General features: G+C 39.6%; 1 protein-coding gene across 1 annotated transcript in view; it reads right to left on the bottom strand.

The window, feature by feature from the left end:
* Window positions 1-719: 719 nt before the first annotated feature.
* Window positions 720-23,261, bottom strand: part of PDXK (pyridoxal kinase) — a gene marked incomplete at its 5' end in the record, with an annotated part of 45,097 nt that continues 22,555 nt past the window's right edge. The window contains 10 exons of the mRNA XM_082497594.1: window positions 720-1,270; window positions 2,011-2,077; window positions 2,657-2,793; window positions 4,280-4,391; window positions 7,699-7,744; window positions 8,565-8,650; window positions 10,801-10,847; window positions 12,788-12,871; window positions 15,835-15,939; window positions 23,135-23,189. Coding sequence (XP_082353720.1) covers window positions 1,158-1,270; window positions 2,011-2,077; window positions 2,657-2,793; window positions 4,280-4,391; window positions 7,699-7,744; window positions 8,565-8,650; window positions 10,801-10,847; window positions 12,788-12,871; window positions 15,835-15,939; window positions 23,135-23,189 — 852 coding nt within the window. The 3' untranslated portion in view covers window positions 720-1,157. The remainder of the gene's footprint in view (window positions 1,271-2,010; window positions 2,078-2,656; window positions 2,794-4,279; window positions 4,392-7,698; window positions 7,745-8,564; window positions 8,651-10,800; window positions 10,848-12,787; window positions 12,872-15,834; window positions 15,940-23,134; window positions 23,190-23,261) is intronic.

Genomic DNA, 23,261 nt, shown 5'->3' with positions numbered 1-23,261 from the left:
CTACTGGTATAATATGTGGCTGTGATGTAAATGATGCTGAAACTAAGAATCCCATTTTGAAGCCTTATGAAGCAGAACTTTGAAATAAAGATGCATTAATAACAATGCATTTCCGTCATCTCTAATCAACATAGGCTGCAGACTTACATTATGAACAAATTAATTTTGTATGTTTCACTGCATTTCGTAAACATATGTAACTTACTAAACCAAAAATATTATTTTGACCGCATTGTGTCATTGATAAGCCTGCCAACAGTGCTCACTATTGGTAAGTGGAAGTGCCCTATGTAGTTTGTAAATACATCTACCCATGAAGAACAAACTAGCCAGCTTCCAGGGTAAGAGCTGCTTTCTCTTTTGTCCTTACAGAACGTTTGTCCTTAGTTAAAAACTAAACAAAGAATCAAACCTGGCCTTGGAGGTAGAACTACAAACTTCTAATCAGTGCTATTGAATAAAGATACTATCTTATTAATGAAGATGCTTCTGGAGCAGCTTTGGGGAAAATATCATGTGGGCGTCCACAGACATTAGAAATAAGCAGCCAATACCTGCAAAAGCTGAAACTGTGCAGCTGTTCATAGACAAGAAACAGGAGCAGTTATCAGTAACATGATTGACACCTCAAGGTCACTTCAGAGTACTTAAATGCCAAACATCTTCAAAGTACTCCTACACACAACCAGCACTTTGTGTGTAGTTTTAACCCTGCTTAGTTTCATAGCAGCTGAGATACTGAATACCAGAGTAGGTAACCAGATATCTCCAGGAAAAGGGAGCACAGAGACAGCTCCATTGGCACGAGATGCCATCTTGAAACATATTTTCCAGTCAGTCAAGCATTCCATCAGCAAATTCACATCTAAAGTCTTTGGCAAGGCAGGAACATTGTACTCTCTTGCCCTGGGTAATTACACAGACGAAGTGAATTTGACAGCCATTTTGATACCTGGTAATATGCTTCAATGCACACTAACCGTTTCATTTTTAAAACTGAGCAAGGCCAGCCCATATGTTTGAGAGTGGATATCTGCCTATGCTGGGCACTATTTCATGAAGTCAGGTTTCTGTCACAGATCTAAGGCAAATATTACAATTTACAGGAAAGAAATGAGGACATCAATACATTGTGCGTTATTGGAGACATACAGCCTTTATAACACGGTGGCTTTCACTATGATCTCTGGGTTTTCTATGTCCTTTTTGCTTTGGACCATTCTTAGTTCCAGCTGGGCTGAGTTTGGTTTGTTTCCTTCTCCAGCTTGTGCTAAAAAGATGACATCAGAATGTCATTAAAAACAGCAGCATAAAAAGAAACAACTTATATTGTTCTGTTATCACACTATTTTTCCTACCCCACTCCCCTCCCCAATATCTCTTACTACTCCCTGCTAAAGGCTTCCAAGGTGGAAGATACAGGTCAGTACTGTGATTTCTTATCATCCCTGTTCTGCACCTCTCTCCAGGAAAGAAACACAGCTCTGCTGTTATTAGAAAGTGACACAGACATGCTCTGAGAACCCACAGATCCCATCTGGATCTCCTTAATAACTGAAAGACATGGGAACTCCAAGAGGAGAGAAGCTGAAAAAAAACTGCGCCTCACATGGCCAACAGAGCAGACAGTTTATTATTAGTTGATTAACCCCTCTCAATACTGCACACATGCACTCAAAGGGAAAGTGAGTGAGCTATACTTAAAACAGAAGCTCTCTTGCATGTCAAACTCAGCATTTCCTCAAGTTCCTCCACAGTCAAGGGCAGTCAGCATGACTGTAGTCCCACTACAAGCTAAACAGTGACATCTTCAGTCGGCTGTTGTCAAAAATAGGCTTGGAGGACACAGCAAGGAACACACACTGACAAGACCAGCAAGCTCTCATTCTGTAAATTCTGGCTGCTTCTGCACGGAGGGCTGCCTTTCATCAGGAAACCCAGAAAGCTCTTTGAATGTTTCTTCTGACGCAAATCCAGACAGAACAAGGGAACAAGGCAATAATTAATTACCTTTTGCACTCTTAATGGTCCTTTGCAGAACATGTTGCATGGCTGACACAGTCTTTTCACATGCCACCTGCATTAACATAATATATTCAGGTTTTAGCAAAATTTCAGCTGCTTAGTTTAATATTATTATTTCAAAAACATTGCTATTAAGAGGCAAACATGACTGACAAGACACAAACAGGATGAAAACTATGCAATGCAGAGTTTGGGGAAAAAAATTTAGACTCTTAACTCTCCCAGAATAGGTATTAGAAACACCCATACACCCATATTGAGGACTCTATGTGTTAAGGGAAAGAAACAGAAAAATAGATCTGATGAATGATTTTCAGTGCTTATTATGAAGTGAGGGTAAAAAAAATATAATTGCAAACACGCATGCAGTCTCTCTCTTTCTCTATGGAGAGAAGAACATCTTACTTGCCAAAATTACAAAATCCATGTAACTAAAATGTGATTGTCCAAAGTTGTACAAGCTAAAATGTTTTGGAAAAAGGGAAATTAAGCTTTTTTTCCTCTGAGGTGAGGAAAAAAAAGCCAAAACAGAAGAGAGTCTTTAAATAATGTCATAGATCAGAAGTAATTAAAAAAAAAAAAAAAGAAACATAGTATGAACTTGCAGAGAGACTAATAACTCCTCCCACACCTTCAAATTGTTTGGATGCTTATGTGTCCATGCCAAAAGCATAGCAGCAAACAAGTCTCCTGTTCCAACAAAGACAGCATCCACTTTAGGAGACTCCACTCGAATTCTTTGCGTCATCTTGGTTCCATCTGCTTTAGCTACAACACAGACAGAGAGTTAAGTAACAGTCCCACCAATTAATACAATAGCATTTACTATAATTTAAAAGTGATCACCAGATCTGAATTCTTATTTGTTTGGAACACAGAGATGCTAAGGAGTATTGTAAACTTTGTACCAGCTCTTTTAAAAGGTGCGACCTTTCAAAACTTTGCCAAGTTGGGATAGCATTTACAACTTATATACTGTACATACTTCACTTAAGAAGGAGCAGGTAGCTAGCACCTTCATTTTCATGAAGTATTGAGAGCCACCTATTTTCATTTAGAGAGCAGCAGCAGCTTGCTCAGGAAACCACATATTTATGGAGACTGACGAATCCCAAACCATAATTCAGAGTATCTCTGGGTTGCATGGAGGCAGAAGATCAGCAGAGAATATCTGATCCATCTGCCGTATTGTAAACACCATTGGAACGACCAGACTTATTCCAGACCTGGCATGTACTGAGTGCTAAGACCCACTGACTGATTCTTAGTGGAATCTGTTTTAAATATCAAGACTTTTTTGATCTCTCAGCAGTCCAGAATGTGATGCCCACATTTACATCCCTTAGATGAACAATGAAACAGGATCATATACTATCCCACATAACTATGCCCTTCTCAGGTAAAAACAGCCTGCAACAGTCCAAACACACAGTGAATCTTGGTGACCATATAAAAGGGGATATGAAGAAGCACAAGGTCATTATACAACCTATCAGGGGAGGAACAATCTGCTAACAGGACAGTATAACTTTTCATAAAAGCATTCAAAACATTCAAAGTTCCTGTTTTATACCACTACTTGTCAGGGCCACTACTAGGGTCTTTAACAGCCGTGATCAACCTCACCTGGGACATCCTCCTCCCATGCAACCTTTGCCCGCTTGCCCAGGAGCTGCATGGAAGCTCAGGCGTGGGCGCAAGCATCCTTGCCTGACCTATGTTGTAGGTGTACCTGTGTACGGCCCTGCTGTCCTAACTTACTGATTGGATTTTCCAGATTAATCTCCAACCTGGCTTGTCTAACCTTTCTCTGATGATCACGGAATCACGGAGTTTCAGAGTTGGAAGGGACCTCTAGAGATCATCTAGTCCAACTCCCCTGCTAAAGCAGGATTGCCTAGAGCACATTACTCAGGACTGCATCCAGGCGGGTCACTGGACTGTCAATGGTACCTGCCTGCCATCCCCACCTCTGTTCTGCTCACCTTATTCAGATACTGTGGGCCTGTGCCCTGTTGGTGAGGGCAATGCTCTGCCTGTGCTATGATCACGCTCAGCTCCCAGCACGTCTTCCCTCATGGAGCAGCTCCATTCTTACCATTCTCTGATATTACTGTAGGAGAAGAAGTTCACTTAGGAATCTAAGCCCCTTCCATGCACTACAGATGGGTCTGATGAAACTACTACTTAGAAAGTAACTGAAAGCACAGAACAGGTTAAAAGAAAGCACAGTTAAACAAAATTCATTACTTACTTTTTCTGTGGCTTCCCAGAGCAATTAGGTAGTCATTTCCTAGAGGTGCCTGTAGATCTGAGCTTGTGATCACCACAGTCTCTGGTCCCATGGCATGGAGCATATCCATTACCTTTCCATGGGCAAAAAGGCAGGAATCAAAGACTGCAATGTGTGTTGATTAAACTTCGCGTCATTCACAGTACTGAGGATTTTTGACAAGCACTTTACTTGGCATCTTTTGTAAAGAGAAAAAACAGTTTCTACTTAAAGAATTCACTTGAGTTAGGGGAATTAATTTGAAATAGGGGAATTAAAACATCTGTATTTAAACGTACACACTTGTTAAAATATACAAGCATCTCTGTAGTATCTTTGGATGCTCCTCTGAAAAGAATATCCTGTTTCAGCTGTGATCAGAATTGCTTTTTGCATCATGTTTTCAGAACGTATTATCAAAAGAATAAGAGAACAAATACAGAGACACGTGTGCCTAACCTGGCATCTTGAAACACTTGCTAGAAAGCCAATAACTCCATGAGCCAGCAATGTGCCCTGGTGGCCAAGAAGGCCAATGGCATCCTGGGGTGCATCAAGAAGAGTGTGGCCAGCAGGTCAAGGGAGGTCATCCTCCCCCTTTACCCTGCCCTGGTGAGGCCGCATCTGGAGTACTGTGTCCAGTTCTGGGCACCCCAGTTCAAGAAAGACAGGGATCTGCTGGAGAGGGTCCAGCAAAGGGCTACATAGATAATTAGGGGATTGGAACATCTCTCCTATGAGGAAAGGCTGAGGGACTTGGGTCTTTTTAGTCTAAAGAAAAGAAGACTGAGGGGGGATCTTATTAATGCTTATAAGTACTCAAAGGGAGAGTGCCAGGGGGATGGGAACAGTCTTTTTTTCAGTGGTACCCAGTGATAGGACAAGAGGTAATGGGCACAAACTTGAACATAGGAAGTTCCATCTTAACATGAGGAGGAACTTCTTTCCTTTGAGGGTGGCAGAGCACTGGAACGGGCTGCCCAGAGAGGTTATGGAGTCTCCCACACTGGAGACATTCAAAACCCACCTGGATGCTGTCCTGTGCAACCTGCTGTAGGTGACCCCGCTCTGGCAGGGGGTTTGGACTAGATGATCTCCAGAGGTCCCTTCCAACCCTGACCATTCTGTGAACTCCAGGTCATGAAGTCTTATTTAGCTACTACTTTAAGACTTAGCAAAAATGAAGAGTTAAAGAGCTAAATCAGAGGCACAAGTGTGTCCGTCTCAATCTTTTTTCTCATTCTGTTTCAAACCCCAAATTACACCTGCAAATTATGTACCTTTGCAGGTGTATTTCTATTCCGTGTTCCTCACTTAAACTCATTAATACTCTACTTCCGACATCACAACTAGTTGCTACAGAAGTGATTTTGATTTCACAGAAGAAAGAATGACTTCAGTAATGAGTTTAGCATAAAACACACATAAAATATTAATGCTCCCACAAGAGTTTAACTAAAAATCCTCTCAGGCTAGCTATGACTCATAAGCAGCTGAATGATAAGGACTTATTTCTGCTATTTTTTAATTCTCTATTGCTTTTCTTTCTTGTCTAAGCCTCCAAGTTTCTTCAACCATCAGAACTCTTTGCACAGACATCAGTTGGGTTTTAAAGAAACAGTAAATCCACCAGCATATACTGACATAACCAACCAGTGAAGGAACATTAAACTCAATTTCATTTCTCACAGTTCACCAAGTACTTAATCAACAGTATTTCTAGTTGTAGGACTTAGCCCCTTCTACGTTAATATGACATCATATTTAACTTTTTGTTAGAAGACTATACTGTTGTCACTAGTCTTGTCAAAGAAATTAATGAAAGCATGTCACCATGGAAATTGATGACAGAATTCCTACCACCTCCCCAAAGGGGACAAATTCCAGCATAGATTATTACTCAGAAGGATAGACCTACATATGACAGGTAGCTGGGGAGACAGATTAAAGCATAATATCCTGCAAGCAACTATTTTAAAAGTGTTTCCATTCCTAAGTATAATTCCATCTCTTTAGATGAGATTTTTTTAAAACCCATCACAAATAAGAGCTATCACATGAATCAGACAGACTGTCAGAAAACTAACTTGTAAAATTGTTTAGCATATGCAACGTGTTTGCATCTGAAATACGTAAACTTAAAACTAATGGCTGCTCAGTTAACACTGTTGTTCTCAAGACTGTGATTCCACCAGTGAGGATGAGAATAGAAGAACCAAGTTGCAATTAGCAGCTAGTGGCAGGAAGCACAGTTCATCACCCTCGCCCAGCACAGTGGGGTAATGTAAAACTGGAAGGGGAGGAATTTAAAAGAGCTGAGATCTTTAGAGCTGCTTCCTGCCATGTAGAGATGGTAATCAACCCATGTTGCACGAGGTTGCTTGAGGAAAAAAAAAAAACAAACATTCGCACTGACAGACCCCAGCTACTCTCCAGGGTGCCACTGCAGCTCCTGTTTGTTTAAAGATTTCGTGTTCCATTGAAGTCCAAACCAAATTGGAAGAAATAACATCAGTCCATTATGAAAGCACTTGACTAGTCAACAAAACAAACAGTTCAGCCCTTCTCAAGACACCAATAAAACCATATTCCTATTTTGTCATTCATCACCAAGCCCTGCAGCTTTTCCTTTTCTTCAGTTTGTGTAAAAGGGTAGATTCTTACACCTCACTGCTGTATATCTGTGCTCCATCTAACATCTCTGTGTGGCGATGACAGCAGCTGTCAATGCCGTGGATTTGTGTGTCTTTCACCAGGAAGTACCTGAAGGCCATCACTCCCAGTCTGCCTTCTCAGCTATGCAATCTACCCTTTTGCAACCCAGGTCTCATCCCCTTTGTGTCAATTTAAGGAAGAGAAACAGAGCAACAGCAAACACTGTCAGGAAGAGATTCACCATGTATTCAATCAATCCTTGTTCGAGTTTGCTAGTAAGCTTTTACTTGCAACGGTCTCTATGGGAGAATAAGGAACAGCTGTCCCAACGCTTAGCATTGCTGCTGCACGACTCACATATGGACAGCAGAGGGAGCGACTCGTGCAGGTTTCCAATGCCCAGGTTCACCCGGGATTTTCACCCCAACCAGTGCATTTCCACAGCGCTGACAGCGTGTGGTTACTTGCCATGTGTTCTGCTGCTACCCTTCTTACACTGCAGGAAAAGAAGCTCACAGAGTTCTACTGTAATGCCTTTATCTGCAGTTCTTTCAGGAAGTTTCATCAGAAGTCTGACACTAGAGCACAAACTGTTTTGCGCCTGGAGTGCACAAGCTTTAATGATAAATGGAGAGAAAGGATAGAGGCCAAAGTGACTTCAAGGTTAAAGACAAATGGCAAACTGCAGCATTGCTGGGAGGAACACAGAAAGAGGATCATACACATCCTACCCCTTGCCTACTTACCTCTAAAGCTTCTTTTTCTGTGTGAATCTTTCTGCCCGTGAGTAACCTGAGAATGAAACAGAAATCTTAAAAGAGCAGAACTTCTCCAGTCAATGACTACTTTGTTTACCCTCTGAAAGAAGGAAAGCTTGGACTGCACCATACAGGCCTCAATGGTTTGTAGCTACATGCTCTGTCGTACCAGACTGCTGTCTTTACAAGTTATCTGCACACATACAAAGTTCTTCTGATGCAGACACACATCAGTCCTAACCTGCCTTCTATAGAGATCCCTATATCATAAAATTCCCTCAGAAGTGTCTTCTCTCCATCTCACATGTAGCTGCTTCCTCCCCTTAGGGGGACAGCCTGTGATGTATCACAACAGATCATCTCCTGACCAAAGAGTCACAGCTACGTAGACAGGATGGGCAGGAGGCATTTAAATTCTTAACTCCTATGAGATGTTGGCATGGTGGTATTTCTGAATCTAATTTTGGGGGTTTGAGTCAAACTATTTCAGTTTTGATATTCTGACATATAATAAAAATCTTTCTAGGAATGGGTAAGGACAGGGAAGGAAGAGTAGTTTTTCAACCTGTCCTAGATACAGGCCTCTGGAGACAACAGTAAGTAATAATGAACATGAGAGACCAGAGAAAACAAGAGAATTCCTTTCCTCACGTGACTCCCAGATTTTTTATTAGTTTCAATACGGAACAGTTGGAGGTTTGCTGAAAACCACCACTTGAAAGTAACAGCTAAAAAATGAAACCCAACACATATATACATAGGGCACTGTATTGAGACAAACAAAAGAATGGGTATCAGTCTCCCCTGCTTTTATCCCCACTCTTATTTGGCTATAAAAGGCAATAAGTACTTACTCAGCTTCAAACTGGTTAGGAGTAATTATATCAGCAACAGGTACAACTTTGTCCCTGTAGACTGGGAGGAGATCCTTGGGCACATACTAGGGGAGAAGAAACGGTACCAAATGTTGTCAGCAGCATCTGAGATGTGGGACTACAACTCTCCTTCCCTCAACTACCATTCATGCTGTCACTGAGTAACCTGACAGCTCCCTGTGTACAGCAGTAACTAAAGCGGCAGTGCATCCTTCAGCTGGTGACAGTACAACCAACAGCCCTTCTGTCACTGGAGGTGATGGAAGCACTGCTAAGCAGACAGGCCTAAACTGGCAGTATTAAAAGGAAGCAGTGCCTGGATGAAGAACTTTCAGGTGACACAGCAGCATGAGGAAATATAGTGTCCCAACACAGGGAACATGTCCTTACCTCCAAAAGAAACCACTTTATTGTTGCACCAATAGTACAGAGGCCCTTCACTACAGCAGTGTGTGCCCACATTCATTGTGTTACATCATGGGGCTTAGGAACAAGTGATGTCCATGCTATGTGTTATTTTGCCTCCTTCTATCAGTGCAGTATTTCTAGGGTGTGCTGTACATCAATACGTGTGAATGGAAATCAGATTTGTAATTTGTTTGGTGCAACTTAATCTACAAAGCAGTTCCAATACAGACATTAGAAACACTTTGCTTGTGTTGCACCCAAGTCTAACAGAAGGCTAGCATACTTCACTGCCTGCAGAATCAGCTCTTCAAGTAACGAGGGCCAATGCTCCCCTTTCTGCTTGTCTGTTCCATCTCTATCCCATCTTCATTAGCTAAATACAGCCCATCAGCAAAGGAAGACTGGTTGTCTAAGCAGGTGACATACACTAAGACATAACAGGAGCCCACCAGCCTGTATGCTCTTCAGACTCAAAGCTGAAAAGCATCAGCTGTTTTGGCACACACTCGGCTAGGAGTACAGGGGTCACCACACCTTCCTGAGTCCTGCTGTAAATCAATTTAACAAAGCCTTTTATTAAAGTTCATTGTTTACTAGTAGCTGATATTTTCCAGCAGAACCACATTTGCTAAATCAGGATTAATACCCCGTGAGTGTATGCATGTGCCCACGTGCTACTGTCTCCCATTCCAATTGTATCAGCAACAGGAACAAGCCCACCACAGTGCTGACCACTAGGTACTACCAGAAAACCCGTCATACTGATAACTGAGCTCACTCATGCAGCCATGGTGAAGTGATGATGTCACAGGGACTCTGCCTTGACACAGATACGCCAAGACTAGGTTGCGTCTAAACCAGGGCATTTTAAATAACGATTTTATTACTTTTTATAGCAGGAATGAGTTGGTAGGTTGCATGTTAAATACTCTCCTCTTCTTTCATCTACCTTATCACCCAAAAGGCATAGGCAGGCCCATGGTTATGACTTCTCCCAAGAGCTAAAGCTTTGCAAGGTGACTCTATAGCTGTTAGATCTCTGCCTTGTTAGAAAAAGCCAAGGGCAATAAATATTGCAATAGACGTAAAATGAAAGAATAGAACACAAAAGCAATGGCAAATTTATTACTAAGTGCTACTTCATGTGATGTTTTATGAGCAGGTAAACTGTAAAAAGGTACAAGGACAAAGAGGAATTCATAGTGTATGACTAGCTAAGGCAGAAGAAAACATAAAGTATCATTATTGCTGATGTCTTCCCACATTGCATTTTTACTGAAATTATTTGCTAGTTTTGATCAAAAACAAATGGTTCTTTGTTAGTATGCAGTCTGGTATTGGCACAAAGAACCTTTCTGTCACTGATCACAACCCAATGCCTAACAGCTGTTGGATCTCACACAAAATAAGTCATCTTCATTTAGGTTCAAGTGGTATGTCAATTCACACAATCACTGACAAAGCCAGCCAGGCTACCAGCCAAAACAGAGCTCCTGACAGAACATGTCTCTCCAGTGAGATGAGGAGCAGGAGCAGGGTGATATTTTCCTGTGGACAGGGTATGTATTCCACCTGTTGTCTCCGCAAGGGTTTCGAAATAATCCCAGGGCTATGCATCCCTCATTCTTCCCAGACACTAAACTCATACAAATACAGGAAAATTAAGTACAAACTTACTTGATGCTGGGATCCAAAGGCACACTTAGGTAAAGTAGCTTAGTTTTGGTGTTAAAAATTAATGATTTTTTATACGTCTTTATATAGCAAATATTCACTATACAGAGAATCCAAACAGATAAGTACTAACCATAGAGCCTTCTCCATTCCATTTGTCACCCATCACTGGATCACATACTGTAACAGAATAAATCTAGCTTTAGAAATGGGGTACAGTCATAGAGACCCTGGTGGGAGGGAAAAGTTTTAGGTAACAGTAGTGGCTATGTAACAGCACTGAGCACCTGATAGCTTATATACTCTCACAGTCCTTGCAGCACACTCAACCCGAAATTTGTAACTGGTTGCTGCAAATTCTGAAAGGGCAGGCCACGTGTCTCAAACAAAAGGTTGAAGTGACATTCTCCTGCCTGCTTCCACGTTGTTATATTTGAAGGTGATGAGGATGAGAGGGTCTGACTGCTGGGAGTAAAGGAGCTTTTGTTACTGAAAACGCAGACAGCCCTCCCCTTCACTCCCCAGCCCAAAACTCTGGAACAGGGGTACAGTGGGGAAGAAACATGGGAGAAGCTAGTAACTGTGAAGAGAGTCCTACTTTTACATTAGCATAAAAAGATACATGCCAAACATACATACCAAAATGCTGTGTATATACACTAAAAAAATATGGGTATTACAATGAAACAAGAAGAAAATTCATGCCAAAGTACATAAACTCAGATTTGGTGTAATATTATTAACATGCATTTGGCACAGATTCTGAGTCATCAGCAGTATTAACAACATATTCAAAGTGACCTCAGTTTCAAAGTGAGGATGGAAACAGTCTAGCTTTGTACCTTAAAAAGAACATTGTTCATTGTATTACAAGAGCTTTTATCAAGATAAAAAACAAATACAAATCCAAAGGTATCAAATCAATGTCCAAACAGTTTTTAAGGAAGTTTCTATGAGTAAAAAGAGGGTAATTTGTTTTAGATTTCAAAAGCATTTTCCTTACTTTATAATCTATTTATTAAACAGAAAGGATCTTAGAAGCCTAGCTGTGTTCTCACCATCTGACCACTTCCTTCCTGTTCTATACAGCTAGATGTTTCTTTCTGCTCATACTACAAGAGTATTCAGCTTTCACTTACTAGTACAAGGCTCTGGAGAACCTGACAATGCAACAGTCTTAATAGAGGCTAAAAAGCAACAAAACCCAAGCTCATAAGATATCTCTGCTAAGTTTTTCTAAATGAGAAACGTGCTTTGTTAATTTTGTCAGATATCACACTCTGCAGTATTACATGTTGCAAATCCTGCAAACCATGATAGATGTTTCCTGACCACAGTTTAATGAACCTGAAGACGACAGGCTCAACCCATCATTCACAGCTTTTTATCCCACTAAATCCCCACTGACTTTGCCCTGTCACTCAAAACATTTTGCTCAATTCAAGCCTACGCTGGTTATGTTCAAAAGTCCTGAAACAGTCAGAGAGTCAGGAAGGCAAGCGGAGAATCTTTTCTCACAGGTTTAAGCCTGATGTGACACGTTAATGACAGCAGTTTCTAGAGTCTGTTGCTCTTCAAGTGCTCCTAGGTAATCTTAGAAGAGGGGTACCAGAGTTAAAAAAGCCTTGGAGCTTAAGCTAAGTTATGAAGCTTATGAGGCACAGTAAGACACTTCTTCTGGGATGTACCATGAAACCATGGCAAGGCAACACAGGAGAGTCTATCCTGGTTTTGATTGACTCAGAAACCAAGGAGAGGCTTCAGCTATCAGCACTTACAGCCTGTGCCTCTGAACCACAAACAGCAGCAGCCAGCTGGGATTTTACAAGCCTTTCTTTGATACAGACAATCAGTCCTCAAGGCGCATTCTCCTTTGGAGCGCATAATGCAAGAAACATACTGAAAGGCATAAAATCAGAAAGATAAAAAACCAGCTCCCTCAACACTTAAGCAATGCTGAAATAAAACTTCACTGGAGCCTCAGCTGGTCCCAGCCAGATCAGAGCACAAGACGGTTGTGAAATTGCTGGGTAACATCAGAACAGCGTTTTCATCCTAGAATATGAAATGATGGGCATATACAATGATGAAACAGAAAGGACTGTGATACGCATCCTTACCATATACTAGGTTAGAATTCTGTTGTTTCAACTCCTGGACAATATCCACCACCATTGCAAGAAATGATGTGTCTCTTGTGTACCCTTTGGAAAAAAAAAAAAAAAAACCAAAAAAAAACGCTTTTGAAGTTTATTTTCATGAAGGCTTTTTTTTTATTATTTTGGATAGGAATGTTGCATACTTCTCATTCTTTGGAACAATGCATTTTTAGAACAAAGGTGTTTTATTATTTCATTCAGGAATAACAAGTAGAAGACAAATTCAGACAGTGCTTGCACAACTACGAATACAACCCTAAAAATCCATTTACTAAGTATGCTATACATGAAAGTTTCATAGAACTTCAAAATGCTTGAACATATATACAAAAAAGTCAGGCTGAAAGAAAAAAAACTTTCCTTTTCTTCAAAAAGGCAGTCTGAATCAATACTATTTATCATGTAGTAAATAAGAAATATTTTAAATTACTTTTCTCGTACTCTGGTTTGAAGCAGGTTTTTTTATTATTATTATTATTATTAATGTTGGTGCTGATACAGTCCAACACATTAATGCAATGGCAAATTAATCTTGCATATTTTAGAGCAACAGCCAATATACCAATCAAATTTCTGGTTTTAGGCTTAGCAGTGAAATAAGATGAAAATAAGTTTTATTATATCTCAAGACCCTAAATCACAATGCTAGCACCACAATATTCTTATTTAATCATTAATTTCTTTATTTTATAGATGTTTCTTTATATATATTTATTTTATGTATTTCCTTTATTTACAACATTTATTAATTAATAATTTGTTTTTCATTTATTTTAGTTCATTTAAAAGCATATTTTTGGCAAGGTAGCTTCTTCAAACCTTCACCATGCAAATGTCCACTCTACCGAATATTTTAAAATACATTTTGGAGATTTTTTATTTCTTTTTTAACCCGCAAAATGGATCAATTCTTAGATGTTGTAGAGATATGGAAAAAGCTTCCAAGATTTCTTTTGCCAAAATACTTTATGTCTATGAAATGCAGATGATCAGTCAAAAAAGCTTAGCAAAGATTTTTGTCAAAAATGACCTGTGATGGTAGACTGGTTGAAAAAAAATAGAGTATGGTTAATGTTATTGACAGAGGTGCTTAAAAAAAATTACACTGAATTGGAGTTCCTCTCTTACCTTGAGTGTTTTACTGTAAATGAAACAAATATACAAAGATCTACAAGTAATTAAGTCACAAGTGTTAACAAAGTGTTATTTTGTATAATCAGCCTAAAGGTAACCATTTCTATCTCTGCCAGGATACCTACAGTCATCAGACATACAATTACAGTTAAATCCCATCTGCTGACAAATTAATTTGTTTTCAGTTTTTGAATAATCATACCCCGGTTGTTGGAGGTACAAAGTACAGTTATGTACTATAGTGAATGGCTGCTCCTGTTTGAAGAGAAAAATCTGCCCTGAAAATACCTGAATTTTAAGTTCGGCCACAGTGCAACTGAACAGTAACACACAGAGCGTTATTAGATCTTAGGAAATTAGTGCCATTTCAACCCATGCCTTCTTTTCATTCATACACTGAACCAGATTTTTAAACAAACACAACAACACACTGACCCACTACCCAGAAATCCTATTTTAAAAGGCATGTTAATAAATATTCCTTTTTTTTCCCCTCCAAAATTTCTTTATGCTGAAGATTTCCATTTTCCTTTCTACCATTTTTAATCTCTTACATCCATTTTGCCAGTACAAGACAGTGACAGGAAAGGAGTTGGGGTCTCTTCCAAGAGTTGAAAGTAAAATAAAAAAGGAACATTTCAGCTAAAAGAATACTCACACATTATTTACAAATTTTGCATACTAACTTCTCCTGAAAAGTCCTATAATACAGTGTGCTTTTCCTGGAAATGTCCTCTGTGTGAGTTCTTTCAAGGAAGGAAAGCGTGTTTGTCTATTTCTCAATCACAAAGAACCCATTTATACTGAAATTAATTTCTTAACTTTAGTTCAGTCTAATTTCTATTTAGTTTCCTTTACTTTGGAGATATTCCCTGAAAAAGAACTGACAATAAATCTACAGACGTGCCACACCCTTCAAGCCAGAATGGGGTTATAATCCACACATAAAGTCTCCAGTTTTCTCTTTGTATAAAGCACTTTCCTACATGTGGAAGCCATGAACTCAAACAAATCTGGTGATATATTTCTGTTTACCTTTAAGAAGTCACTGTTCACTGCTATAAAAAATTGATACTGTAATCTAAACCAGATGCAGAGCTCTTACTGACATGAAACCCAATCTGTTATCTACATTTGAGAAGCAGGAATTGGATGAGAAGCAGTTTTTAATAAAAACTGCACATAGAATTTCTTATTTCTATAAAGCATTCTACAAGTAGTTCTCTTTGCCTATATTTATAAACACTTTGCACCTAGTGGCAAGCAAAGGAAAATACTGCACAGTCACTACATCCTGCAGAACGGCATCCACTCAGGAGGACCTACACATAGTAACAAGAACAAAAAAATCAAGAGATATGAGAGTCAAAACCAAAATCCAACCCTGCTTATACTTTGCTCTGTATCCAAAGCACTACCCCTTAAAGATCAAGTAGATAAACAAGGGCAGACAACTCTGCATAAAATCATGCTACTGTACTGCAGAGTACTAGTACTGCAAATTTAGTAGAAAGGGTTAAACCCAAGTCTTCATAGTAAATTTTTAAATGATACTCTGACGCTTCTCATCCTTTTTTCAGTAGAGGCACTCCCAAAACATTAATTCAGCCTGTACATGATAGGCCTGTATAAGTCTGTAAACTATACAAGAGGATCATTTTACCCACCCAATCACAACCTTCAGGCTGGAGAACACTGGCTGTTTCAAACTAAACAGCGTGAGCAGTTGAGACTATAATATACAGATGAAATCGCAGGAGGAGTCAAAGGAAGGAAAATTTAATAGCTTGGTTTGGAATAAGGAGGGATATGGCTTATATACTTTTACTTTTGCTTACATCTCATGGGAACTACAAGGAGCAAGCTCTTCTTACCTGTGAGTACATAATCATACCGGTTGACCTTGTTCAGCTTAAGTCCTTCATACAGTTCATGAAGTTCATCTGAATTTAACACCTGACCCTTCCAGTGAGCATAACCTGCAAAGTAAATGCCAGATAATTTTTCATGAGCTAGATTTTCTATTTAGGATCACACATACACTCGCAGGGACCGTAGCAGATATAAGCACCAGAAAGTACTTCCACCATCTCTTCTGTGAAACACTGTTCCCAAATAAAAGCTGCTGTCAGCAGAACAGTTAACGTGCTCAACTTCTTAGCACTGCTGTTTCCCAAAGGAACTGGAGTGACTACACTGCAGTTTGAGACTGTCCATTTATCAGCAAATCGAGCAGAGCACACACAAGGTCCTGCAAGTTTTCCCATGGAGCCTATACAACTATCCTGTGTGGAGGGGGACAAACGTATGTTTCTAGACTTCACTGGTGAAGGTTGTCAGTGTAATTTATTTCTCTTATTTTATACTAAAAAAAAAAAAAAAAAAGAAAAATATTGACAGCTAGATGACAAGCTTAAACAGGCCGGATGGATCTGTCTGGACGCAGGCATGCAGCATTGCTGCACCCATCAGATATGGCAGTCACTGGGACCTGCATGTAATGAATAGAGTGCCCACAGCAGGACGTTGCCATGAATACTCTTTAAACATACAGTCATCTGACAGATTTTCTTCCAAAAATAGCACAGTTTTAATGCTAAGGATCCTGGAAGACGCAAGTTATTATTGGAAAGACACTATATACAGACAAATAATATCCATACACTCTTACCTTTGAATGATCTCTAAGAATTACAAGCCAATATTCTTGGCTGAGAAGCGGATGGAAGGTGAACTGATTTCAGCAAACAATGGACCAAGCTCCATAAACAGTTGTTGAAAAAATTTAAGTGCATCTTGTACCTTGTTATCAAAGCCTGCCCATCTAGACGACAGCCATCACTCCCTTCTATATAAGAATGGGCCTTCCGCCAGGATAGCAGGTGAAGCACCCACAATTTAACTCTTCCAACTTCCATAAATTCAGAGTTTGTTAAAAAGCTTATCTTTTTATTGACTGGAATTAGGAAAAGCGAGATGTTAAATGAGGTACCTTCTTCCACACCACCCCCGTGTGAGGACAATGGTAGTTTGTTTATTTTAACTTCTGTTCTTGGAGTCAGAAAATTCTGTGATAAAAACTGTTGGCTCTGATTACCACTCTAAACTGTGTTATTAGAGTAACTGCCAAAAGGTGCCTAGAGCCTAGGATAAGCACATTTTTCAGTTTTCCTTCTTATGAATGCAAATACACCCACAGTAGGGTGAGCAGATGGATCATTTTGTTCTCCTCAGCTCACGAAGGCCTAGCCTCTAAAACACGACTCGCTGCCAGCTGGCTGGGGGACTGACTCACATCAGCCACTACAATTCTCTCCCTAGCAAATGCTTTTTAAAAAAGTCTCTGTGAAGAAACGGACAAAGTGAGGGATTTCTGTATCTTAGGGTTGTAGTTCCATTGCAGAACATAGTGATACTCAAAACGGCAATGCCTAACACCTGGGCACACGTGTAGCCCCAAGTATATGAGTCCTTTTTATTCCACTGTGCCCATCAATGAAACTGAGTGGAGTTTTCATCCAGAATCAAGGTCAGCTGGCAAAAGAGCAGTCATTCATCTTACACATGGCCATAAAAAATAACTATGAGAGATTGTCCAGACAATCTAGATACTCTCGGGAGCCATTCCTACAGAGGGATCCTGTACACTCACTATTTAAATAAAAGTTAACCTTCCTATGTGAAGCTGTCTTAAACAGCCAACACACAGGGTCTGCGTCACACTGAGCTTCCAATGAGGGAGGGAAATAAATATGGAAACAAACTGTTTGGTAGCAGCCCAGCTTAGCTCAGGAATTGGTAAATTACTTACATGGGGCAGGGATATTATCCAAACTCTGTAGCAATGACGTCTAAGGGTATTTAGAGGATCCTTTTTACCACCTGCTAACACACGTAACAGAACCTAAAGTCTAATCACACAATAGCTGGAGAAAAAAAAAAGCCCTAGGGAAGCTCTCGGGGAACTTCCAGCTATTCAGACTGAAGAAAAGGGGCAATGCCTTCACTGGATCTGCAGAGTACCATGATTTGACTAGGAGTTGAATTATGTTTGAGTAAGAAGAAACAAACAAAATCAAAACTGGCAGCAAGATGGAAAGCACCCTAAGCCCTTTACCCAGGGTAACTTAATGTAAGCTGATGAACACGGGGCAAATTCCACAACCCTGCACTTAACCCTGCTCTCCTGGTGGAATACGCAACCAAAAAGTAGCTTCTGTAGAGGGACAGAATAAAAAGCCAGCTACTCATGTTCAAAAAGGGTTTCACTAACTGAAGGATGGATACCTTGGGGTCCTCTTGAAAGAGGAAAGGCAAAAAATCAAGATAGATACTGTGTGGTCAAAAAAACACTGCATAGCCATGAACCCAAGGCTAAGTTAGCAGGGAATGCCAACAGCAAGCTTAAACATGTGAGGTGCAACTGCCTTTAGGGAAAAGCATGAGTGGTTGAAGTTAAGGATGATAATGAGGAATAGCTGTCTTCCTCAGCTAGACATAAGAACTTGGCTGGCAATGCGCACATTTGAAGGCCCAGAGCTGCCTTGCAACGCCTAAAAGAAAGTCAGCTTCCTAGAAATGTTATCCCTATACCTACACCACTAAATACGAATACCTGAAAAACAGTGAGAGAAAACTTAAAATCTTCTGTTTAACTGTCCACTTAGTATAACTCTTACTCTGCAGTAATATTTCCACTGTGCCACTCTACAACACATAAGTTCAAAGTCTCACAGTACCTGGCTATTTGCACACATTATACAAGAACCACAGCCAAGGAAACTAAAGAATGAGTTTCAAGTTTGTACTTGGCAAAGCAACTACATCTCATTTGGAGACTACAAAGCTGGTTAGGCATAGCAGCTGGATCAAATTATTACTCTTATCTTCAATATTAAGGTGAGATCTTGGCTTGTATTTGCTACAGAGGAAGAAAGCTGAGTCGTCTTTGTTTTGGTTATAAAACCACCAAATAATTCCCCTCAGTGCTTGACTGAGAGGGCAGAGAGACCACTGCAAATCATGATACACAGCTCTCCAAACTGCACTTGGCTCAGACTGACTGCATTAGTCTCCCAGATTTGTAATAGTTTTAAACACATAGATGAACATAAATATTTAAACATTTTATACCCTTTCTGCTTATCTGTGCTATGGCCTTTTATTGCAATTAAATGTTATATATTTACTTTTAAGGAGATAAGGGAATGAAAAACAGGTAAGATATGATGCCTCTTGTCACTTATCCCTCTAAAACGATAAACGTATTTATTAGCCTCCAAGGAAATGTCTCAGTTCATCTGTATGAAAAAGAAAAAAAAAAAAACAAAAAAACCACAACCAAGAGAGGCAGATAATACCGCACCAAAGATGAATTTACATACTTTTCTTTCTCGCCTTCCTCCACTGGTACATTTTTTTTTTCTCCTTTGGAATGCATTTATAAGCCTCTTAATTACTTTCAAAAACAAGGAAGAAAGAAAAGAACAAAAATCCCAGGCATACCAGAAGGGAAAAAGCAAAACAAAACCCAAAACAAAAAACAAACTACCATTTAAGTATAGCAAGGCATCTACGATTTCTTTGTTTTCTAAGCCAGAACATTCTGTTCTGAGGCTTGAGTTCCTCCTGTGGTGCTCCCTGCAAAACTATTCCAAGTGGCTTCAGTAACCAAGTATTTTACATGGGAAAAAGGAAGAAAGATCCAGTGTTCCAGGCACATGATGGGCAGGCAATCTGGTCCCAGCTGTGCCACAAAATTCACATGCAAACTCTGGCAGACAACCTGGCCTAAACACATGACTTCATCTTCAGCTACCAGGGGGCCTTCAACAAAACTAGAAATACAGTACTGAATTCTCCATTGGACTTTTTACAGCTGGTCAGTGTGGGAGTAAAATACTACCGGTGTTAGGCACGAGTGGAGATCTTTTCTTTTTGTCCCACACTGCACAGTTGTGAATGAGTGCATATGGGTGGTAGACTGTGAAGAATCGCATCAACGAGACATAATTATAATTTCTCATGCATTAGACCTACCAGCCAACCCAACCACCCACTACACACCCACTAAGTGGAAGTCCAAAAGTGCTTTGCTTAAAAATAAAAAGGAAGAGAAAAAAAACGCAGGCTATTTGTTCCAGAACAGTTTCAAAGGTAGGATTTGGCTGGCAAAGTAAGTACATTATATGCTTACCATTGACCTACCAATTAAAAACAAAAATGAAAATCACTGAAGAATTAAAAATGCACCCCGCAAAAAATCGATACAATAAAGAAAAAATCTACATTTTCATTTTTTGCACATCAGACAATGAGATGCTTCTGCAAACAATACAGTAAAATAGAATAAAAAGCACAGAATCTTTGTAGGTTGCATGACAGCTTCTTTTATTTGTACATGAAGCATTATGCCATTCAAGGGTGAGTCACTCTAATCATAAAAGTTCTTCACTAAGCAACACGACAAACTGTTCTCCCAGGGGGACTGATTTTTTCTGAATTTCAGGATTATCAGAGCCTAAAGAAAGCTGAATTTTCTGAGCAGGAGTCAGCAGAAATAGGCCCACGGTATCTTACTAATTTAAAAACAGGGGGAAAAAAAGCAATAATGATTCCCCAATGAAAGCCTGTTAGTCATAAATTCTCTCTGCGTTTTATCTTTTGCTGATAAGACCAGGTTTAAAGACAAGGATAAGGAAAGAAAGCAAGCCATGTCCGAAATCTCACACACTTTGCTACCTGTGCCCCCTCTAGTATGTCACATTCTTTTAGAAACTGGAGTTTACAGATTTTGAAGCAAAAATTTGCCCTTCAGCTTTAGTGATGATCACAGAAAGGGTTCTCATAAGAACCTCATAAGGAAAATCAAGTTATCTTCACCATTTCATGCAGCACGATTGCTGTGTGTTGCCGCACTGCTCCAGATGCAAGCCACAGCCCAGCACGGCAGTTTCTGTTCATTAATTATTGCAGTGGCATAGACAGCACGTACATTAATTTGCAGGTACTAATGCAAGTTTGTGTACAGGTATGCGTAAGTGTTCAAAGTGGGAAAGTCTTTGTATGAGGACACCGGATGTTCCTATGTGCCTTTCTCAAAGAGGAGGGTGCAAAGCCACTGGGCTTAAATCTATCCTTCAATTTAAGAACGGGTAGAAAGGATTTAATGGATAAACTGCAGTGTTAGAAAACTAGACCTGTCATAAAAGGGAATACATGCCCTTCCTTTCTTTTCCATTCCTTCCTCTTTCAGCCAAATGACTGGTACTTCTAAATATAATCTCCTTTTACTCACATTTGGTAAGTGCCAAACACTTCCCATATTCCCATTTTTTTCTGAAAGCTCTGCTTCCCAAAGTCATGAGGTTGTGCAAATCTTTGAGTTTTTTTAACACATTTACTAAGACAATCAAGATTACAGAAGAAAAAACATGTAACTCCTAAATATCAGGAGATAAAGTTCCATATAATTTAAATATTTTAAAGACTCATGATCTTTGAGACGTTTATGGGTGGTATGTTCCCTTAGGTTTTCTTAGAGGAAAAAAAAGTAGTCAGTAATTTGTTGTTCCCTGTACTATCTTCATTGTCTGCTAAACTTCAAATGAAGTGCTGGTAACTTTTCTTCAGCTGTGATCGAAAAAACAAATCTTCCTTCTTTCCTGTTTTAAGAACCTGATCATCCTGTTGGTAATTTCCCTACCTTCAGACACATTCAGTTTATCATCCAATAAAACCTCTATTAAGCTCTTTTAATGCCCTATAAAGCTGATTTAATCTTGAAACTGAAAGCCAACAAACGACGGGTGCTCATCCATTTTGAGCGCTCAGTTATTTCACGTGAAGAAATTTATTCATTTCTAGAAGATTACAACAGTTTTACCCATCTATCAAAAACTAAACAACAAAAAATGCCAACCTCCAAAACAAAAATACATTAAAGAAACATAAGTCACATTTAAGTATTTCTTAAAAACATGAGAGAACCTTTGTACTGTGCCAAAGGGTACAAGCAAAATAAGCAGCTTTTTGCCTGAGGCAGGAAAGACCCCCACCCCTTGTTTAATCATTACCTTTCTCGTGCCTTTCCACAACAAGCAAAGATGGCTTTCTAGCTACCTTTGAAACATTCATTTCTTCTTCCGACAGTGACACTAAATTCCTTCCATGATAGGAACATCTTATAACTTTTTGAAAGCTGCATGGAGCTCAACATAGTAAGAGAGATCAGAGGCTTCCTGGTCTGCTCTCTGTTCTGATAATTAGCAGTTTATTAATAGAGCTGTACCTGTGAGATACTAGGAAGGTATCTCAACTTTTGTCCTTTTTTTTTTTCTTTATCAGAAACAATTTTTGCTCTTTTTGAAGATGTTGAAGTCAGAATTTATTGCTGGATTATTTTAAGACACCCTTAGAATTTCTTTATCTAGAGTAGATCTCCCCTCAAACAACCTGCCACCACCATGACAGTAGACGTTCTCTACTGATTCAAAAAATAGGAAGTTACTTGGAGCTTTTTTATGGGTGAAAGGTATTGCTAAAATAAACATAAATTTCATCTTTCTTTTGAAAAATAAAATCCTCTAACACTGTGAGTGTTAGGAAGTGTGAAAGAATTATGTGAGGGCATCTTGTTCAGGTTTAGAAGCCAAGTAAAAATACACCCAAATGTATTAACACCCCATCCCCTTCCTCCCTCCAGAATGTAATTTTAGGATACTTGCTAGACATCTGGGTGGGCACATAAAGAGAGGTAACATTGCATCTAGCTCAGTATTATTCTGATGTTTGGGTTGGGAATATGATTATGAGTATCATAGGGCCATAACACATGGAAAACAGTACAGAAGAGTCCTCTGTTCACAGGCCTGCCTGTGTAGATGGCTGTATTTGTGTTATTTCACTGTCTGAGTTAATTAGATCACTGCCTAACAAAAGAAATTCACACTCTGAAGTAGCAGAACAGGATATTACCACATCATATCGTGCCCTAATCCCAAATCCAGACTTCTGTGAGACTTGAATCAATACATGAGAATTACAATATCCTGAAAATGTGAGTGAAAACGTAAGACCAATGTCGTTTCCACTGTCATGTGATAAGGTGAGCCACACGCTGAGTAGAGCTCAGTGACTGTGGAGCAGTATCTGAAGAGACATGTAAAATTTTACCTGTGTGGTTTGAAAACTGGACAGAGTTCACCGTATCAACTTCAAATCCCAAAACCTGTAACAGAACACAGGAATATTTCTTTTACTAACACAGCTTTGTTAATACATTGTCAGTATCACAAAACAC

The sequence above is a fragment of the Vanellus vanellus genome (genome assembly GCF_965231255.1).
Source record: "Vanellus vanellus genome assembly, chromosome: 1".
Taxonomy (NCBI): domain Eukaryota; kingdom Metazoa; phylum Chordata; class Aves; order Charadriiformes; family Charadriidae; genus Vanellus; species Vanellus vanellus.
Note: the sequence above shows the minus strand (reverse complement) of the source record. Positions and strands in the feature narration are given on the sequence as shown.